Source organism: Grammomys surdaster, unplaced genomic scaffold (assembly GCF_004785775.1).
Source record: "Grammomys surdaster isolate TR1022 unplaced genomic scaffold, NIH_TR_1.0 335, whole genome shotgun sequence".
In the NCBI taxonomy this organism is placed as follows: Eukaryota; Metazoa; Chordata; class Mammalia; order Rodentia; family Muridae; genus Grammomys; species Grammomys surdaster.
The window spans coordinates 762,900-783,882 of record NW_021604754.1 but is presented as its reverse complement, the minus strand read 5'-3'; the positions used below and the strand labels follow the sequence as shown (position 1 = coordinate 783,882).

The 20,983-nt window shown below is 35.3% G+C and overlaps 1 protein-coding gene across 1 annotated transcript in view; it reads left to right on the top strand.

Annotated features, from left to right (window-relative positions):
- The window catches only part of Cftr (cystic fibrosis transmembrane conductance regulator), a 165,651-nt gene that overhangs the window by 65,575 nt on the left and 79,093 nt on the right, over positions 1 to 20,983 (top strand). The window contains exons 5-11 of the mRNA XM_028778439.1: positions 529 to 618; positions 1,418 to 1,581; positions 2,207 to 2,332; positions 5,913 to 6,159; positions 7,882 to 7,974; positions 9,938 to 10,120; positions 15,211 to 15,402. Of these exons, the coding sequence (XP_028634272.1) occupies positions 529 to 618; positions 1,418 to 1,581; positions 2,207 to 2,332; positions 5,913 to 6,159; positions 7,882 to 7,974; positions 9,938 to 10,120; positions 15,211 to 15,402 (1,095 nt within the window). The remainder of the gene's footprint in view (positions 1 to 528; positions 619 to 1,417; positions 1,582 to 2,206; positions 2,333 to 5,912; positions 6,160 to 7,881; positions 7,975 to 9,937; positions 10,121 to 15,210; positions 15,403 to 20,983) is intronic.

The following is a 20,983-nucleotide window of genomic DNA, read 5'->3' as shown; positions in this document are numbered from 1 at the left end:
CTCCCTCCCTCTCTCTCTCTCTCTCTCTCTCTAATGTTTCTCTCTATCTTTCTTACTTTTGTCAACATGTTGTTACACTTAATATTCTCAGAATGAACAGCTGAGATCCTTATATAAGGAAGAACTGGTAGTGTTTGTCCTTTTGGGTCTGGCTTACCTGAATACGGTGTACTATTTGTTTCTGTTAAAGAAAAGTAAAACAAATCCCCCAAACTCAAATAAAAACAAAACAACAACAAAAAAGACATTCCACCTTACATTTTGCAAATGGAAATACAATATCATTTTTATTGTCAAAGACAAAATATTTCTATATGACAGAAAATATTCAAATTTAAGTATTTTAATATAATATTTGTTTTTAAGTTAAATATTTGTAAAGCTGAGAAATTATAAAACTAACAAATATGAAATAAGGTTGACCCCTCTGGTTAAGATACATGTAGTCACATTTTACTATAGCATTATTTTATGAATACATTTTACATTTGTTTGTTATTACCTAACTTCACATTTTTTTTCTTTTAGACTTTAAAGTTGTCAAGCCGTGTTCTTGATAAAATAAGTATTGGACAACTTGTTAGTCTTCTTTCCAACAACCTGAACAAATTTGATGAAGTATGTACCCATTTATTTAATGTTTTATGCATTTTATTAGAAATCAAGCAATTCTAAAGAAAGATTTATCCTGTATCAGATAACAGTGATAAAGTTCCACCCATACCTACTTTGGCTATTTCTGGAAACTGGGAAAGCTTAGTTGTGTAGCAGAGCGCCGTTCTGAGGTCAGGTAAAATTGCCCAACTCAAACATACCTCAGCTTGCTCTTAATAATGTTTTTCAAAACTTAATCCTTATCAGACTTAGCTTGCTTCCTTTTAGTATAATACTTTTAAATTGTTATGTACTTTGGCTAAATATGATACTCTGAGCAATTCTTGTTCTGTGCTGTCTTATGTCACAAGTAAATTCAAGGTCCTTGAGGACAGATACTGTGGTTTGTTTATCTTTGCATTTCCAGTACTTAATAGAGAAAATGTTAAATAAATTACTGTTGAATTGAGAACCAGATACTGTGTGTGTATGTATGTATGTGTGTGTGTTTAGTAAACCTCTTAAGAGAGTCCCTTGTTCTCACGTGTTCCATATGAGGACACTAGCTTTATTCAAAAAGGACATTAATAAAACTTGGGCACAATTTCAAAGATATATAATCTCAATTCCAATGAATAAAAACATATTGCAATAACTATACATCAATTAAGCCCAATATGTAAATTGTAGTATGCTCAGAACTGTGAATTTCTTGACTGGAAAAATCTTCAGTGCTCATTTTCTTCCACATGTGTTTCTTTGCATGTTTTTTATGGTGGAGTGTAATATGCCACTTGATTTTCTCTGTGCTTTTATGTTTCAGGGACTTGCCTTGGCACATTTTATATGGATTGCTCCTTTACAAGTGGCTCTTCTGATGGGGCTTCTCTGGGACTTGTTACAGTTCTCAGCCTTCTGTGGCCTTGGTTTACTGATAATCCTGGTTATTTTTCAAGCTATCTTAGGGAAGATGATGGTGAAGTACAGGTAGTGAATTTTGTCAAAGCTTGAAGGAATTTGAATTGGGCTTCTCTATGCCTTGACAATAAAACCATGACAAATCACTTAGAAGGGGTTATTTTAATTGTGTAAATAATTCTCCCTATAATAAAAGGGTTACAAAAGTTGAAAATCTGGGGACACAGACAAATTTTTATGTTTAAGTTTGTATACACTTTTGCCTCACAAAATGAAGTGGATCACCTCTTAGGGACTTTGTAAAGGATTGAATTAGAGATATTGTCCAAAGTTCATCTAATGGTGTGTATCTGACACTCAAGAGGGATGTGCTAGATGGTACAATTGCCTTTGATTTTTTTTTAATTCCTGTTTTTCTGAGACAGGGCTTCGCTCTGTAGCACTGGCTGTCCTGGATCTCACTCTATAGATCAAGCCAATCTAGAACTCAGCAATCTGCCTGCCTCTCCCTCCTGAGTGCTGGAATTAAAAATGTGCACCACCTAGCTAGAATTTTGTTTGTTCCCAGCTATTTAATAACAACATATTTATCTATGTAATAGAAAATACGGAATTTCTTAAAAGTTTGAAGTTATTAGTAGATAATTTGACTTGTTTCTGTTATTGATTGTTTGATCAATTGATTGGTTTACAGAGATAACAGAGCTGCAAAGATCAATGAAAGACTCGTGATCACATCAGAAATTATTGATAATATCTATGCTGTTAAGGCATATTGTTGGGAATCAGCGATGGAGAAAATAATTGAAAACTTGAGAGAGTAAGTTGACATAATTACAATACTGGTCCAATTTTATATTTAACATTTAAATCTGAGCACTCGGGTGGATTTTCAACTCATCTGAACTTTCCTCTAAAACTCAAGTGTAAATCCTGAGTTTTACCATAGTTTATACATCAGTGGCATAAAATCATTTTGATGAGTAAATGTTTTCTTTTGTTTTTTGAGACTGGGTCTCTCTATGTACCCTTGGCTAGACCTCAGTATGTAGACCTAGAACTTAAAGTCATGTGCCACCACACCTGTCCCTGGCTTATGGTTTTACAGTTGATTCACTTGTTCTTTTGTAGTACATGGATAGTTATCTCTTACTAAGGATTCTCCTATACTAGTTAATAGTTGTTTCGTACCCTGAATTTAATTAAAACAATGATGAAGATGCTGGAGGCTAATTGAAACCATAAATGGGAATACTAAAATATATAGTTCTGAGTGGAAAGGGTGATCTTGTATGACACTGTACTTCAAGTGGTATGACTTACAAGAGTGGATGACAGCCACATTTGGACAACTTCTACCTGTATTCTGAGCCTGAGGAGTAATGACAAAGGAAAATTTCCTTAGTGTTACTCATGTAAATTGCTTAAAAGAGGCTAAGTTACTCCCTGTAACAAAGGCCACCTACTGAGATGGAATCTTTACTTTGGACCAGTGTGTGTCTTGTCTTCTTTCACCTCAGATGACCTTTTGCATGCAGATCAGTAAAGATTACCTCTACCCCCCCCCCAAAAAAAAAAGTCCAGCACAGACTGATACGTAATTGCTGAGATAATTTTGGGTAAAAGAAACATGACCATTGCTGTACATGTAACATTTTTCTTTAGTTGACTTCCCTATTCTACCAACTACAATCAAGGAAATGTTTTAGACTTCTGGGGGCAGATGCACCATGAGGGATACCAATTTAAAGACATGATATTTGAGTATTTCATAGGGAAACAAAAAGTGCTCTTTGCAATGGTGCGAATTTGGGCTATTTCATATTCAGGCTGCCAGAGACCTGTAGACAGTGGTAAAGGAGCCACAGGTGTGTGATTGGAACAACAATGGAAATGCTGAAATGTTAAGTCCTTTGCCATGTAAATAGAAAGAGCAAAAGAGTATTTATTTTCCAAATATTATTGGTCACCTGTTTTTGTTATGCTTTTCAAGGTAAATCCAGGAAAGGAATTGCATTTTCTTTCCAGAAACATCCTTAAAGATCTTGGGGAACTGTTGAGTTGATAAGAGTTGTTTTTCACATTAACAAGTTGAGTGCTCCCTCACACAATTCCTGTAAACACAGTCATGGCAGGGCTTATGAGGTTACCAACCTATCCAGTTTTCTCAGGCTTCAAAATCAGCTCTCAGAAGGTCGTTCCTGTAGCTGACAGGTTTTTTTTTTTGACATGGGTATTTTACCCCTCCTTCCCTCACATGATGAAATCCATCTTACCTATTCTGTATTTCGGGTTGGTTAATTCTGATAGCTAGCATTTGTCTGGTTGTAACCTGTTTGATACAGCATGAAATTGTTACCTGAAAAAGCTGGAGAGTTCTGACGTAAAAGGGAAGCAAGAATTGCTTTACTCCGCAGAACAAATACAATGTTCTAGGCGAGACTGACCCAATGTTCTAGGAGCTCTTATAAGGATGATTATTACCTCAACCTAGGCTACTGTTGAACTGGGCCAAAGGGTATGCAAATGGTCTTGAAAAAAACTGCCTTTTATTGCTTTTTAACAATAAAGGCACTTTCCATTTTTTATAAGAAACTGATAGAATTTTTTTATGACTCATAAAATGTTAGGGATTTTATATTAGTTTCTAGATGATTCTGGCAAGTGTTTTAGATTGTTTTTCCTGTGTGATTTCTCACTTTTCTGAGCTATTCTAATATATTTGAGCAATTTTGACACACTAATACCATTTGTAAACAAGTCTCTTCTTTTATACATACCAGCCTCATCAATATATTTTTTATCTCTAGAAGAAAAGGGGTATACATTGCCCTTTTACATCTTCTACTATGCTCTCTTCTAAGCTTAACTACATCTCTACAAGGGAAGTATTATGTTTCCTTTAGTGATGAAATCACATTTAACTTGAGGGAAGAGTGGCTTCTTTTAAACATAGGTAAGACAGGCAGAACCCGAATAATAGTGAAAGATAAAACACTACAACTCATTAGGCTGATCACAATAAAGGTTATACACGTGACCTCTACCAGTGAGCTCAGTAGTACATTGTTTTCTATGAGAAAAAAAATATATATGTAAAATTTTATTTAGTTCTACCACTTGACAATAATACTTGTTTCTCTAGAATAGAGGTATGTGGAAGCATAGTATCTGTATGGCATGTGCCTTCCTGCACCAGTTTGTAGATCATTTACTGTTCCTTTCAGACAGAGCCTTCATTTTGTGTTCACCATTGGTCTTTGCCCACACAAAAACAGGTTCTTGTTACAAGTGGTCACTAGTGGCTTGAAGTTTTATGGCTCCTGGAACTGTGGTGGAGCTGAAGGCAGTATTGTTCTTCATCTTCCTGTTTGTCACCATCTTCTGTGATCCTTGCTTTTTGCTCGTTAAAACACTTCACCTCTTCCTGTATATGTTAAAAAAGTAAATACCTCACAGTTGGAGTTCAGACTGGAACAGACTAGAGGATTGCAACTCAAGTGAAGGGTGATGCAGATAATTACACTGCAGTGGAAGGAAATAGGAGGAAGGAGCTACTCTCTGCTCTTGGAAGAACCACCTGCAACTGAATCAGTTGGCCTCTGGCTACAAGGTAGCTTCTGGGAAGCTAGAGCAGCATCTCAGCATCAGTAGATGTGGCTGGGAAAAGATTACTCAGTAACACGTTTCAAAGGTGCTCTGTGTCCTTGTTAACACCTGAGACCCTCTCCTCTTTGATATATATACCTTGTCAATGATATTTAAAGCCCAGCTAGAATCTCAAAAGATGCTAAGAATCTGATGGATAACTACAAAATTGTCATTTTTGTTCATAAAGCTTGTAACATTGTTTTCCCTTCCACATATCACCTCAAACATTGATAATGAAGCCGGGTGGTAGTGGCACACGCCTTTAATCCCAGCACTTGGGAGGCAGAGACAGGTGGATTACTGAGTTCGAGAGTTCGAGGCTAGTCTGGTCTACAGAGTGAGTTCCAGGACAGCCAGGGCTACACAGAGAAACCCTGTCTTGAAAAACAAAAAAACAAAAACAAACAAACAAACAAAACCCCCCCAAAAAAACCATTGATAATGAAGTTACTAAAGAAAAGATATAAAAATAATATAAAATTAAATCTATGTAGATAGTACAATTTAAATTAATTTTAATTATAATTAAAATTAAATTATGATTGTAGTTGAAGTTCTTAATTATTTTATGTTAACAAGTATTCTGTGTAAATACATGGTATATTCATTAACAGTCATATAAGCTAACTAAGGCCAAGAGAAGTTTTATCACTTGCCGAAACTTTGGACTGTATATTTAGATTTTATATTCTAAGACACTTGATAATTGAAAGAAAATAACATGTCGTGTCTTCTTCTGTTTTCCACAGGGCAGAACTGAAAATGACCCGGAAGGCAGCCTATATGAGGTTCTGCACTAGCTCTGCCTTCTTCTTTTCAGGGTTCTTTGTAGTCTTTCTTTCTGTGCTTCCCTACACAGTCATCAATGGAATCATCCTCCGAAAAATATTCACAACCATTTCATTCTGTATCGTCCTCCGTATGTCAGTCACGCGGCAATTCCCCACAGCTGTACAGATATGGTATGATTCTATTGGAATGATAAGAAAAATACAGGTAAATTCCATGATGATATGCTTACATGATTTAGGAAATATTTTAGGATTTGTATAGTGGGGAAAAAATCTCTAAAATGAATTTCTTGATTTTGGACTTATTAATGGATTAGATTTCCTCTCTTCATTTTCATACATAGTCTTAGGAGCTCTTACAGGAAAAATCTAATGAAATAAAATCCTAGGAGATTTCATAGGTCAAATGAATTTAAAATAATTGTTCCTGTAATCTAGAAAATCCCATCTAAGAAATATGTCAATAGATAATTTCTAGACAGCTTGTAAATATCCAGAAACATTGAAAGTAAACTTCAGTAGGAAGTTAAAAAAATGTCCCAGCTAATCCTATAATGCTCACCTTATAGTCCACTTTACTTTCCCATGAGGCATTGTTATATTCCAAGAACTTCAGCTCCCAGCATGCCAGGAAGTTACCTGATCCTGGGCAAGTGGGACTTACAGGTTTATTTTGAGCATTACATAAGAAGTAGTTTATTCGTAGCAAATTCAATAAACTTCTGAGACAAAATGTCTTATTATCCTTTAAAATATCTGTGCAGAAAACAAATCATTATGAGGAGTAAATATAGGGTGGACGACAGGCTGCTTTTTAAGTGGCTTGTTTACCTTGGGCTGATGTTACAAATGATGGACAACATGTAATTTTAGCTTTTATATCTGTTTTATTTGGTCTTTGAAATTTTGAATTAGTCAATAGAAATTAGAAGTAGAGAGATATCATTTGTACCACTGTGCACAGGCATCCATGTGTATACACATACGTGTGTTGAGTGTCTTCTGGAGAATTGAGGTTATATAGTCATTTGGGTTCCCATAGTTACAGCAACTGCCCTCAATAGTGTATGCCTTGGCCAGCTCATCACAATCATCCTCAGCCTTTTCTACTCAACGTTTCACCTCTACGGTTAAATGGACTTGGGTTGTGTGACTAGAGTAGTTACTGAAACTTAGAATCATAGTGGCTCTGTGATGAATCTTATTTATCTGCTTCCATCACTATAGTAGGGTAGCAGATGAGAGAAGAAAGGCAGAGAGAAGGGCAGAGAGGTAAGAGGAGAAATGGGAATATCAGTCAACTGTAACACAGAAACATCTGAATAAAAGAGAAGGAAATGAGACAAACCAATAGAGGAAGGGGGGGGCAAAGAAGAAAGACAAAAGGCCAGGCAAAGTCCAGTGAGGACTTCCAGGTTCACAGATTTAAGTCTTATGCTCTCCACCTTCCCTAAGAACCATGTGGTTTGAATTCTCCGACGGAGGCTTTTCTCAGAGAACAGTGAAGTAGTTCTGTGAAGTCCTTCTACTTCCCTTCATATAGAGAAGCTATGACTGTAATGTTGCTTGTAAAGAGAGTGTTGAAAAAAAATTGTTGTTCTATTCATTTGTACTAGCCTTGAACTGAGATATGAATAACTGTCAAGATATAACAGTATAATAAAGAAGCAACTGTGCACTGATATCTAATTTATAAGACTAATGTCATACGCTAAAATATTTAAAGAATATATTTTGACTGTGATGAATCCTTCTGCTTGATACTTTAACTTTAACACAATTATAAAGTTAATTTATTAAGAAGCAACTTCTAATTTAATTGTTAAAATCCATACAAGACATTTTAATGTTAGAGTGTAAGAAAATATAACAATACATTTTTGCTATTGTGATTCTACAATTGAGAGATTTGGTCTTCATTGACTAGGATTTCCTACAGAATCAAGAATATAAAGTACTGGAGTATAACTTAATGACCACAGGCATAGTCATGGAGAATGTAACAGCATTTTGGGAGGAGGTGAGAATTTCTAAATATTGTGGATTTTTAAAATATGTAAACAATTGAGCCTTTTCCTTTTCGTGCACCTAAATTTCTACTCAATAAGATATAAGATTTGAAAAATACTATTTCTGATAGAGCTATAAAGAGGGGCTATTCTCTTTTATAAAGTGAAAACTGGGGAACCAGGGACATTGCGGGCAACCTAAAGCATCTTTATTTCTTTAATGTCATATAATTGATGTCATGTAATTGGCTAGGAAGATGATACCTTCGGTACTATATTTAAATCCTGTTTCTGCAGTACACTTTCCATGTAATCTAAATCATACTATGTTCAAGTTGTCAAGCCTCTAGTGTCTTCATCTATAAAATGAAGACATTATTTTCCTACTGACTAAGATGATTTACATGGGCTGTTCATTAGTGCACTTTGTATGTAATGGTTCATCAGGGAAGATTACTTCTCCGATCATGGCTTCTAAGTCTTCCCTGCCTATCACTCAGCATTGATGAACCATTGAGTTACCATGAGCACCTTACAGCAGTTTACTCACTCTGTATATGGTGTGACTGACCTCATTCAGCCTCAGCATCAGTGAACTGATGACATGCAAATGCAAATCTCTAGACTTAGTTCCAGGCCTGAATGTCATGCATGATAACCTACATATCTTGCATGATCCTAATACACTCCATAGTTATTGCTCCTCAAGCTTTACTGCTTTCTTGTTCCAGCATATTCTCCATCTCCTTTGATGGCAACACCTGAGAGGCAAGCCTAGGATGCATTACATGCCAAACTTGGATTAGACAAATGTTCTTTACCATGTTCAATTTCTACTCTTCCTCCTAACTCCTCCTAATCAAATCTCCAATGTTGAATTTAGAAGTACTATTTTTGAAATGTGAAAATAGATCCCTACATTTGAAATCTAGGTGAAATACAATGTTACTTCCTTTTTTCCCCTTACTATTTTTATCTTTGCTTTTGTGGTTCTCTCTTGTTTCAAGACATCATTGCTCCCTCTAATGCCATTGTTTGGGTCTGATTTTTCACACTCTAGAGAGTACCTTAGTGATATCGGCAAAGGCAGTTGTTTCTGTAGAAATCGAGGCAAGAACAATTGTGAGGTACAAGCAGATCATAAGAAGTAGCAGACAATGAATTCTCAGGCAGGTTAACTTTAGGAAAGAGAATCTTTGGATGTTGAGGACCTAAAAATAGATTCACTTAAAACTAGGCACACTGGTTTCATGGCTTCTTCATGGTCACTATTTGATGCTATTTATTTTGCTTTGGAAACAATACCTCAGAGCTTCCATTGAGCAATAGAGAGGCAAATAATTTTTAAAAGAGGATTTCTCTCCACTCCACACATACTCTTGTATAGAAAAATTACTTTGAATCTACTAGTAACTTCATCATTTGTATTTATAGCCAATGATAAATGTTTGGAGCAAATCTTAGAGGAACAGAAGTGAGGATTGTGTTGTAATTCTACCCTGTGAACTCCTTGTTTGTGACTGATCATTTACCTTGCTGAACCAGAGTCTATAGTTTTAAAAGAGGAAGATGGTAAAACTGGCCTTATATATTATGTTGAAGATTAATTAATGTTTATTTGCCAAGTCTGTAGGAATAAAGGTGTATGTATATACTTCCTTATACTTCTGGTATACACACACACACACACACACACACACACACACACACACACACTTTAGCCATTAATAATATGAGATTGAGGCAATGATAAGAAAAAGTCTGAGAAAGAAATTTTGTTCTCATTAAATATACTTATTTCTCAAATTCACTGAACCATGCTCTCCAGAAACCATGTGCTTTATAGTTATATATTATAAATTAATTTAATAATATGTGTGTTTTTAATGAATCCTTACCATCTATTTCTTAAACTGATTGTACATAGTTTTCTATGGAAAATCTAAAAACATTATCTTTAATGTGTATAAATAGAGATTTGGGGAATTACTGGAGAAAGTGCAACTAAACAATGATGACAGAAAACATTCCAGTACTGAGAACCACCTCACTTTGAGTCATCTCTGTCTTGTGGGAAATCCTGTGTTGAAAAACATCAATTTGAATATAGAGAAAGGAGAGATGTTGGCTATTACTGGATCTACTGGAGCAGGAAAGGTACTGTCTCTTTAAATTGTTAATTTTTTGAGAAATTCATACACATATACTGTATTTACATAATTTCTATCCCCGTTTCCAATATCTAACTCCTTCCATGTACCTCCCTCACTCCCATTCAAATTCAAGACATTTTTATTTATTATTATTATACATAATATTCTGGATATAATTTTGTGTTTTATATATACATATGTTTAGAACTGATCACTTAAGATTGGATAACCTATCAAAGAGGTCATTTTTGGGGAAAATTGATTCTCCTTCTCAATAACTTTGCCTGTAATTTTTCATCTAAGGGATGGAGCATTGTGAGATAACCTCATCTTCATTGTCATCTCAACTAGTAATGTCATCATGTAGGACTTGTTTAGATAACATTATCTTGAATATTTCATAGGTGTAGCATCTCATGTCTAGGAGACACTACCTAGCAGTAGACTTGCCTGTTCTCTGGCTATCTTTTAGCCCCATCTTTCACAATTTGCCCTGAGCCTTAAATATAGAGTTTGCATTGTAGATGTTTCAACGTGGCCAATTCTTCTTTGACTAGCTGTAGATCTCTGCCATAGTTTCCATCCAAGGGGAAAAAAAAGATGTGTCTTTGATAAGAGGTGAGAACTATGCTTACCTGTGGCTATGAAGATAAGTATTTAGAACCCAGTTAGAAATTATATTAGTTTGCAAAATGACAGTAGTAGGATCTCCCCTAAGAGCTATGACCTCTCTCCAGCTATGGTTAGTAGTTAGGTCTACATTACTAGATTACTAGATATGAATTGAATACCCTTAATGATTTGCCCTTAGATCTGATCAAGCAGCTGTTGGTTACCCCTAGGATGCCACTGTTGTACCATTGATGGTGTATCTTGCCGAGACATCAGGTTTTTTGTTGTTGTTTGTTTCTTGTCTTTTTATTCCTTATTATTAAGAATTTAATTTACTGTTCATTTCTCCTTTTTCTCTAGTTTTCAGTATATGAAATATTTCAGAAAAATTCATATATGTATGGAATATCTGGTATAATATACATTATGTATAACATGTAGGAATGTTTGAGTATAATGTTTCCTTAAAATATAAGTTGGTTCAGTAATGATTTTTCTCTAGGTTTTTAGTTATTCACATAATTTCTTATGACTTTTTTGTAAATAATTTAACCTTATTATATATACATATATATATATGTATATATAATATATATATATATGTGTGTGTGTGTGTGTGTTTGTGTGTGTGTGTGTGTGTGTGTGTGTGGCTTTTAAGAACTATTGGTTAAAAACTATCCTTTTATCCATTTTTTAGTACAGATCTATATTTCAGAGCTGGAAAAAACAAAAACCCTGGTTTAGATTTAAGCTCTTGAGCTCTTTTCGTATATATATTTGACCTCTCTATATAGGTGGGTTTTTATTGAATAGACCAAGTTTTGATTTTTAGATATTATTAAAATATGTCAAGTGAAAGGTTTTTTTAAATGTTAATTTATTCAGTGGCTATGTGACTCCACACCCAGTACCAAGAACAATCAATTATGATTCGGAGAGACATCTGACAAAATCTAATTGGTTAGAAGTGAAAAGTGCTCAAAGATGTAATTTCTTTGCTTTCTCTTGATGTTTCAGACATGTTCTGTTGCATAGATAATGGTAGATGCTTGTTTTTTCATAGATACCTAGATAATACATTAAAGACCAAAGAAATGAAATTTGACTTGAGTCTGTCCTTTGAGCAGAAAAGTACTTGCTGTGGAGATCCATAAAATAGATCCTTGTTGCAATCAGAGTACCTTTAACAAACAACAACAGTTTTAGAGTACCTTTCAGTAATATACACATATGTTTATTAATCCCTAAAATTCTCTTGTAGTATATGAAGCAATGAGAGAGGAAAGATGGAAAGAAAAAAGCGGAGGGGCTAAAAGAAGGATGAGGCAATGCTGTTATAAAATAAAAATGAAAATTAAAGATCACAGGAGCCCTAGCATAGATGTCTCCTGAGAGGCTTCATCCAGCAGTGGATGGAAACAGATGCAATGACCTACAGCCAAATATCAGGCTGAGTTCAGGAAATCTAATGTAAGGGTGAGGTATAGGATTGAACTAGCCAGAGCGTTCGAAGACACCACAAGGAAGGCCTACAGAGTCAACTAACCTGGGGCCATGGGTGCTCACAGAGATCAAATCAACCAAAGATCATGCAGGGGCTGGTCCTGGGCTCTCTACATATTTATAGAAGATGGGCAGCTTGCTTTTCATGGGGGTCCTATAGCAATTGGACCAGGGGCTGTCTATGTTGTCTGCAGTTGGATCCCCTATCCCCTAGCAGGACTGCTTTGTTGGGACCTCATTAGGAGAGGATGGATTTAGTCATACTGAGACTTGATGTCCCATAGTGGGCTGGTCCCCCAAATGGCCTTCTCTTTCTCTGACGAGAAGGGGAGGAGGTAATGAAGGTAGGGATTTGTGAGAGTGGGACTGGGAGAGGGGGCTGAAGCCAGGATATAAAGTAAATAAATTATTAATTATTAATAGTAATTAATAATTAAAATAAAAGAATTCTAAAAGGAAATTTGTTTCTATGTTATATTAATATCTTAAGCAGGGATTTTATTTTAAAGAGTTTTATATGAGATTTTGGAAATAAAGTAGCACAGATTTTCTAATCACTGTATAGTTTGCTTATTTTTCCCTCCAGTTGTTTTCTTACATGTGACATGGGCATTTTATATTGTTTTATTTTATTCATTATTTAAATACTAAATGATCTTTATTGCTCTTTTTAATTAATTGTTTTACTTACTTACATCCCCCCTCCCAGAATTCTCTACCCCATTCACCCTCCCCTTTGCCTCTGAGAGGGTGCCTAAGCCTGGGCATATCTCTTCTCTAGGACATCAATTTCTACAGGGTTAGGTATATCCTCTCACACTGGGGCCAGACAGATGACATGGACATTTTAAATAAAGTAGTTATAGTTTTATATTTTCTTCCTACAGAAACACTTGTTCCTCAGAGTGTTATTTTTTCCTCATTTTCTGATATGGAATTAGAGACAGTTTTCACTATTAAAAGAAAATAGTACCACAGGAATTTGCGTAGTTAATGATATAAAAGACACAGATGACCTGAAAGCACACTGTCTGCTTAGGAGAAGGTATTACTTGTGTTACACAGAATTTTAAAAATGAATTGTTCATGTACTTAAGATCAATGCATGTAATATGTATAAAATAGCTTTGGAATCACAGGTTGTTGAATTTATCAACCTGTGATTAACCTGAGAGTAATTAACCCTCAGGCAATTCTACGAAAATTGATGAATAAGTAATTAGAATCTGGAACTGATCTTCCCTCTCACAGAAAATTGCTGTGAAGGCAGAGAAAGCTCTGGGTTCATTTCTGATCAGGTCATCTGATAACTTACTCGGAGAGACTGCTGTTCTGTAATAATAAGGAAGAAAAACTAGCATTTGACTGGAAAAATGTCTAGCTATAAGATTTAAAATATTAATATTGAAAGTTAATTTTATACCTTTCAATTTGATAGTTTATTGTTTAAGCCTTAAATATAACCTAATAATCTTGTATGTTATAACCTTATATATTTACAGAGTTTTTATATAGGTATCTTTGGGGTAGTATGGCTATGTATTGAAGTTCTCTAGTCTTTGGTTATAGAAACCTTTTCAAGATATGTAGTTAAGTAAGAAAAGTGAAAAATAAAATTTTTGTTTAGGATACTACATTGTACTCAAGGATACTAAGGAGTAACTATATAATGATTTTCTGTAGAGTCTATATTTTGTTCTATTGGATATATTTATAATATTTATATGTGCTTCATATTTCATTTATTTTTTACATTTTGTTCACTCAAAAGGAGCTCGGATAAAATGAGTGTTTTTCCTTCCTCTGCTACCTGGTTTTCTTTCTACTAAATGGTACAGTAGATTAAGATCACTTTCTGTGTAAGCACAGGGCCCTGAGTTTGAAAAGCTCCCATATTATGTGCATCCATAACCCTACCTTGAGAGGCTGAGACAGTTGGATACTGAGAACTCACTGTCAGCTAGTGTAGCTGAAACTGCAAGCTGCAGTTCATTGAGACACTTGGTTTGTCTCAAAGCAATAAGAAGAGACATAGAAGATACCTAATATCCTGTTCTGACCTCTCCATGCACACAGAAGGGTACGAGTGACCACATGTTCACATTGTACCTCCCTCCCCCCCCTCCTCCCCTCCCTCCCTCCCTCCCTCCCTCCCTCCCTCCCTCCCTCCCTCCCCCCCACACACAAACACTTGACATCCAGCTTTTCTTAAGGAGATTAACAATTCTCTATACCACATCCTGCTCTGTTGTCTGTTTCATACATACTTGCTTTTACTTAGGACTCCTCTTGTGAGGACACATAGCATATTTAAGTTCTTTTCTTACTTTTTTACTTTCATAGTTATATAAAAGTGGCACACAAAGAAATCTTTTTAAAACAATTTTGAAATGCATATCTTTTTAGTATTTGGTAAAGGTGAAAGCAAATTTTCATACTAATAAGATGAAAGAATTTTATTATTTTGCATGAATAATATTGATAAATCTTCTTTTAAATGATAGTTCTTCTGAGTTAACTCTTAGGTTATAAACATTAATTAAGAAAGACTATCTGAATATGCTTCTTTTTTCAGACTAATCTCCATTTAAAAGAAGAAGATAACACTGAATCTATGTTAGTTTATTGTGTTAAACACGCTCATATAGTTAGAGCATAGAGGCAGCACCTAGCCCATGAGCTCTCAACAAGTGTTCACTGTCACCAATCTCCCACCTGAAAACTGATCCCAGCAACTTATGTAGGGGCTCACTCTTCTTTGTGAACCTTGATCTTGAACATAGTATCTGTGTTACCCAGGTCTCTTTCATTCCTTTCGTATTTTTTATGCCTAGAAAAGTCATGAAGTACCAAAAACATCTTTAATCAAATGAGTTTATAGACTCTTTAAACATTGGAAGACATCTGATTAGAATAATTGCAGGCAAGAAAAAGCTAAGTAATCTGATCAAACAATTTAGCAGTTGCTTTTATTTGTAGACATCACTCCTGATGTTGATTTTGGGAGAACTGGAAGCTTCAGAGGGAATTGTTAAGCACAGTGGAAGAGTTTCATACTGCTCGCAGTTTTCTTGGATTATGCCGGGCACTGTCAAAGATAATATCATCTTTGGTGTTTCCTATGATGAATACAGATACAAGAGCGTTGTCAAAGCTTGCCAACTGCAGGAGGTAAGCATATTTATGAAAAAATACTGATTGTGTTAGCTACTTGTGTCATTGTTGTGATACAATACCTTGACTACTCACCTTGAGGAAGGAAGGGTTTATTTTAAATTCTGTTCAGGGAGGACACTGTCCATCTTGGCAAAGGAGGGGTGGGAAAGGAAGGATGGCTAGATATGTCGTATCCATATTCAGGAAGCAGACAGCCAACAGGAAGTGGGGGTCTAGGCTGTAAATCTTCAAGGCCCGTTTCTAGTAGCCTACTTTGTCCAGTAAAGCCCATCTCCTAAACGTTGTGTAGCCTTCCCCAGTGTACCACCAACTCGAGATAGTGTGTTCAAACACATGAGCCCACGGTGGGTACTTCACATTCAAACCACTACATGGATTATGCTCATTCCGTCTTCAGACTAACCAAATTACATGTTTAGTTCTCTATTAAGTTAATGTATTAATTAATATGTATTAACATATTAAGGAGAAAGCTGGAGTAGGTGGGTCAGAGAATAAAACCATAGCTCCTACTTTAAGTTTGCAAATCTATAAATAGATGCAGTTTATATTTAAATAGATGCATGGAGTGTGATACTTCATGACTACAATTCCAATACTCAGGAGTCTGAAGCAAAAAGGTCATGAAGCTGAAGCCAGTCTTGCCTGTATAATGAGTTTTAGGCCAGTCTTTATCACATGGTAGGACCATGCTAAAAACGTACAAGGCGAAAGTCTTTATGAATTCAATAGTAATATTTTGAGTACACTTTGAGACCACAGTGAAAAGAGAAGGTATCCTAAAAACTTGGGAGTTCTTCTTTTGCATCCTGGAGGTTGGTGTATCCTGGGTTTTTTACCAGATCTGTTTGTAGAAGAGGTTTTTCTGGGCAAGAATTGGAGGGAGTGATAGGTCTTACTTGGCTTATTTTGAGAGTGGTGGTGGTGAAGTATGGTTGTACATTCTTGCTAGATTTAGATTTTGCTTTCAATATGTATTTTCCCATAGAAATGATTTTACAGATGGTATTTTGAGTAACCAAAGCCAATCTACAAAATATACATAATCCAAATACAACATTTATACATTACTGTTGATACATTTAGAACTGTGTGTCTCTCATTCATGTAACAAGTATTATTTACAATATTCTGAACTTGGGTAGGTCAGGAATGTTTAGATGAAGAAGATTGTGTATATTTTTAAAGCTTATATTAGGATGGCCTGTATTAATAATGTAGGATTATATGGTATGTAAATTATATCTCAATCAAATAATGAAAGTAGGAGAAGCAAAATGTATTTTTCTTTCTCTTTGATTCAAGAATATATTACAATTATTTTATAGTGTATGATTCACTGTGTTTTAGTATAGTTACAGTGGTACAATGATAACCACTCTTTTAGAACCTCTAAAAAGAAACTCCATATTCATTAATAGTCAAATTCTAATTTTTGTATGTTTGCCAACTCTAAGCAACCACCAATCTATCTCAATAAATTCTCCTGGTCCCTTTTTTTTTACATTTTACATAAAGGCAATTTATTGAGAATTTCATACATCCAGTGTATGATTTATCTAATCCATCTCCCACTATCTTTCCTTTAACTTCTCCCATACTCCCTTCAACCATTTCACCCACCCATATCTTCACTCGTACTTAACCTTCAGAGTTCAGTCAGTGATCTTAGTGAATGGCCTTATACCCATGCTATGGTGACAGCTCTAAAGAAACGTTAATATACAAATAATTAGTTTTCATCTACTTAGACTTGCTGTGCTTTATACTGTAAACCAAAGAGTGGTAGAAACAGACCAATAGTGAATTTAATTGAAAGTGTGAAAAAGGAATGTTTTAGGAGCAAAAAGAAGCAGAAACTCCATCAGGGTTCACCTAAAAAATAGCAGCCTCCATATGGAGAAAAGGTTAATATCCCTGATGAGGTGAGTCTCTATAGAATTCTAAGGATCAGAAGAAAAGCTTGTGGCTCCAAGAGTTCTTTATTAGGAACATTGGAGCTATGAAAAAGCAAGAGTGAAAGTCAGACTAGATTTAAAAAGTAGATAAATGGTGTCTGAGTAAATGAAGAGATAGTTGTCCAGTAGAGCATTTGGTATAAAATCCTTTCAGTAAGCACTAAGTTACTTTTGCTTTTTTTGAAATATAGAATAATACCAATTCAGAGAAAAGCAGGAAAAATAATTTGAGAGCCAGTTGTTCTTAGTAAGTGAATCCTGTGGAGACAAAGTGGATAAGGATGAGAAGAGCCCATGAAACCAAAAAATAATGAAAAGACGTTGATATGGTATTAATCTTGACAAAACTGGTCAGGGAGAGGATGGTAACAATGGCATTTAAAATTCTGGCTTATGTGATATAGACAACAAAATTTGGGTATCTGTAGCAGAAATAAGATGATAGAAGAGCCTGGAGATTTGGAATATGGACGCATTGGCTTTCTGCTCAGTGACAGTGAGAGTTGGAAGTCACCCAACCCACCTTAGTGTTTCCTAAGACCCTGAAAACTATCTATGTCATTCCTTTATGTCAGACTGCTTTGGTTTGATTTTCAATGCTATGGTTTTGATCTAAAACCAACTTAGGAGAGAAAAGGGATAATGTGGCTTACACTTCCTGGTCACAGCTGATCATTGATGAAGTCTGAGTAAGGAACCAAAGGTGGGAACTTGAAGCAGAAACCAAGAAGAATGCTATTTTCTCTCTCTCTTTTTTTTTTTTTTTTTTTTTTTTGTCTTGCTAGCAGGGTTACATTCAGCTAGTTTTCTCTTACAAAGTAGATAGACTACCTGCCAGGAAGTGGCACCGCCCAAAGATGGGCTGGGCTCTCCTACATCAATTAGTGATCAAGACAGTTTCCCCACAGATATACACAGGCCAGTTGAGCTTTAAAATTTCTTCTTTCTAGGTGACTCTAGGTTTTGTCCAATTTACGATAAGAACTGTGTCTACTTTAGGAGAGTTAAGGTGGATATCAAATATCAAAGCTTAATCATTTCTCATATGAAAGATTTATATGAAAAATTTTGGAAAATAAACTCAAGGTTCTAATTTCTGTATGCTATAGCAGTTGTTGGGTTAAAGTCAGTGGTAATATTTGAATAATTCAGGAAGCCTGTCTCTAAGAGAAGACTTCTTGAAGAATAAGTAAAAAAAAAAAAAAAAAAGGTAACATTATGTATAAAAGAAAATTAACAGAAACTAGGATGTGAAACCACCTATTTCAGGGCATCATACACATCTTTATAGAGCCATGGTGCAGTTAAAGAGAATGAGTGAACAAGAATGGATTTGGGGAACCAGATCTGGGAGTGTTATCTTAGAGAACTGTTAGTGCAAGAGTGCTGTGAGAGCTATGACATTGATCCCTGTCACTCTGTGATGTTGGAGAGCAGAATTAAGGTGGCTACCACAGGAAGCTTAGTACAGCATTAATAATATATATTTTGAAATCTTACAAAGCTGGGTCATGAGGTCATTTAACGTGTCCCAATACTGGGGTTTTTCCTTCTGCAATACGAAGCTAATATTGCCTATTCCATAGTTTTTGGAGAGTGTTCTACTACATAGAAAGTTCATCATAAATAAAGTACTCATTATTATTATTGTCATCATCATTGGCAGTACTGCTCTGTTCACTGTTGTGGCTAGAAAGGAGACTAATAGGAAACTATTTCACTTACACAGATTATGGTCATGATGGACAAGAAGAGACAAAAGTTATGTAAAATAATTGTGGGAATATAGGAAGTTATTTGTGTAATTTTTATTCATTGGAAAGGACATCAGTGAAAAAAAAATGGTTATTCATGGAGAGTAAGGTATTCCTATAAATAATGTTTTTAAAAAGGTATAAGTTGGTTCAAGATTAAGAATTCTGAGGTTTTTAAAACAACAATCAAGAAATGGACAGATATAAGTCATGGCTTCCAAGAAGGACACAGAGATAGTGAACAAGGTAGAAGGATCACAGACTTGGCTGACAAAGAACCAAAGGAGGGGAGCACTAGGAAGGTGCTAGTTATAGTTATGAAATAGTTATAATCTCTATTTTTAATTTTTAAAAGCATTTCATACATAGATCTTCAATTACTTCTAGACCATTCATTTCCTATTGTTAAGCATTCAAAGATGACTTCACTTTTATTACTCTCCAAAGCTTCCCATTAACTGTGTGAAAGTGTCATCTGCTTAGCCTCCTCCAGTGTAGAGATTGAATTCAGGGTCTTACCTAAGCTCTATCACTGTATGCCTAGTCAGTCTCCAAAACCTTCAGGATTTCTTTCAACTGTGTTCGTGCATTCAATCTTGTTTGTCTATCAATATTGTCTGGCTATATTGTGAGTGTTATTTAGGTTCTGTCTTTTAGTTTTAGTTTTGAGACTGTTCTATCACTCTCATGCACACCCTCTGCCTTGCTCTCATTGAAATTAACAGCCTCTTTGTCCTTAACTGTTGTTACTTAGACTACCTTCAGCACTCCTTAGTTGCCTGTAGTTCTTTGCCTAGCATTGAGACTCCCAATCTTTTCTCCTTCTACATTAAAAAAGTCCGTTGGTGTTGTTGTTGATTGTCCCTTTAGTTTTCAAATTAACCTTCTTTTTCTTAGTTAAATAAAACGTGAAGTAAAACTCTTTTTTTTTTAAAATTTTAAAGAACCCCTAAGTCTTTGTTCCTTTTTGTCCCACTGCTTTTGCAGAGTTAGAACTTTTTAGTTACCATATAAAAGCCTTTTTTCTTAAATCCCTTTGCTCTCTAAAATGGCAAATGTAGTATTATAATGAGCTAAGTATATGCCATGGTGTTATATTCTGAACTACAGAGTAAAGTTTAGGACACAACAACTCTAAAAAAATGTTATTTTGATGTAGTCTATCTAATGTACTGATAGACTAGTAAATTTTTACTGGATGACTGACTGTTTTAGAAATAGTTTGAGGTAACATGTTGGTTGGAAGAATTTTGCACAGAAAAGGTTCTGTGAGTTTCATGGTCTCAGAATATGAGCAGATTGTTTCTTTAATGAACACACTTTCTGGAAGCTTGAAATGATGGTACTTCTCTGACTGTAAAGAAAAACATCAGGAGTCTTCCCTGTTTGCTATGACTGAAACTTCCAGTTTGTTTCTGTTATATAAACACACATTTGGTCAGGTGCAGAAGGAACCTCAATACACTAAAATCCCTTGTTTTCTTAGTTAAATAAAATGTTAAGTAAAACTTTTTTAATGTTAATAATCCCTAAATCTTTGTTCCTTTTTTCCCTGCCACTTTTTGCCACATACACATACACATCATGAAGATTTTACCTCTTAAGCATGTAGGAACTTTGATCACAGGAACACAGTATACCTGCAGAGTCCTCAATGGCTCAGTAGCTGGCACCAACGCAAGAATCCCTCAGCATAATCTGTGGGTGCTCCTACTTGCCAAATCCAAACATTCATGACTCTGTTTTCATTTTGACTGCTGAAGTTGATCTGTTTCTTAATGTGCTGCATCGAGGCTTGGGATTAGAGATGGGGATGGGATATCCTCTTCCTCATGCTTGTGTTTTGGTTCAACTCTAAGATTT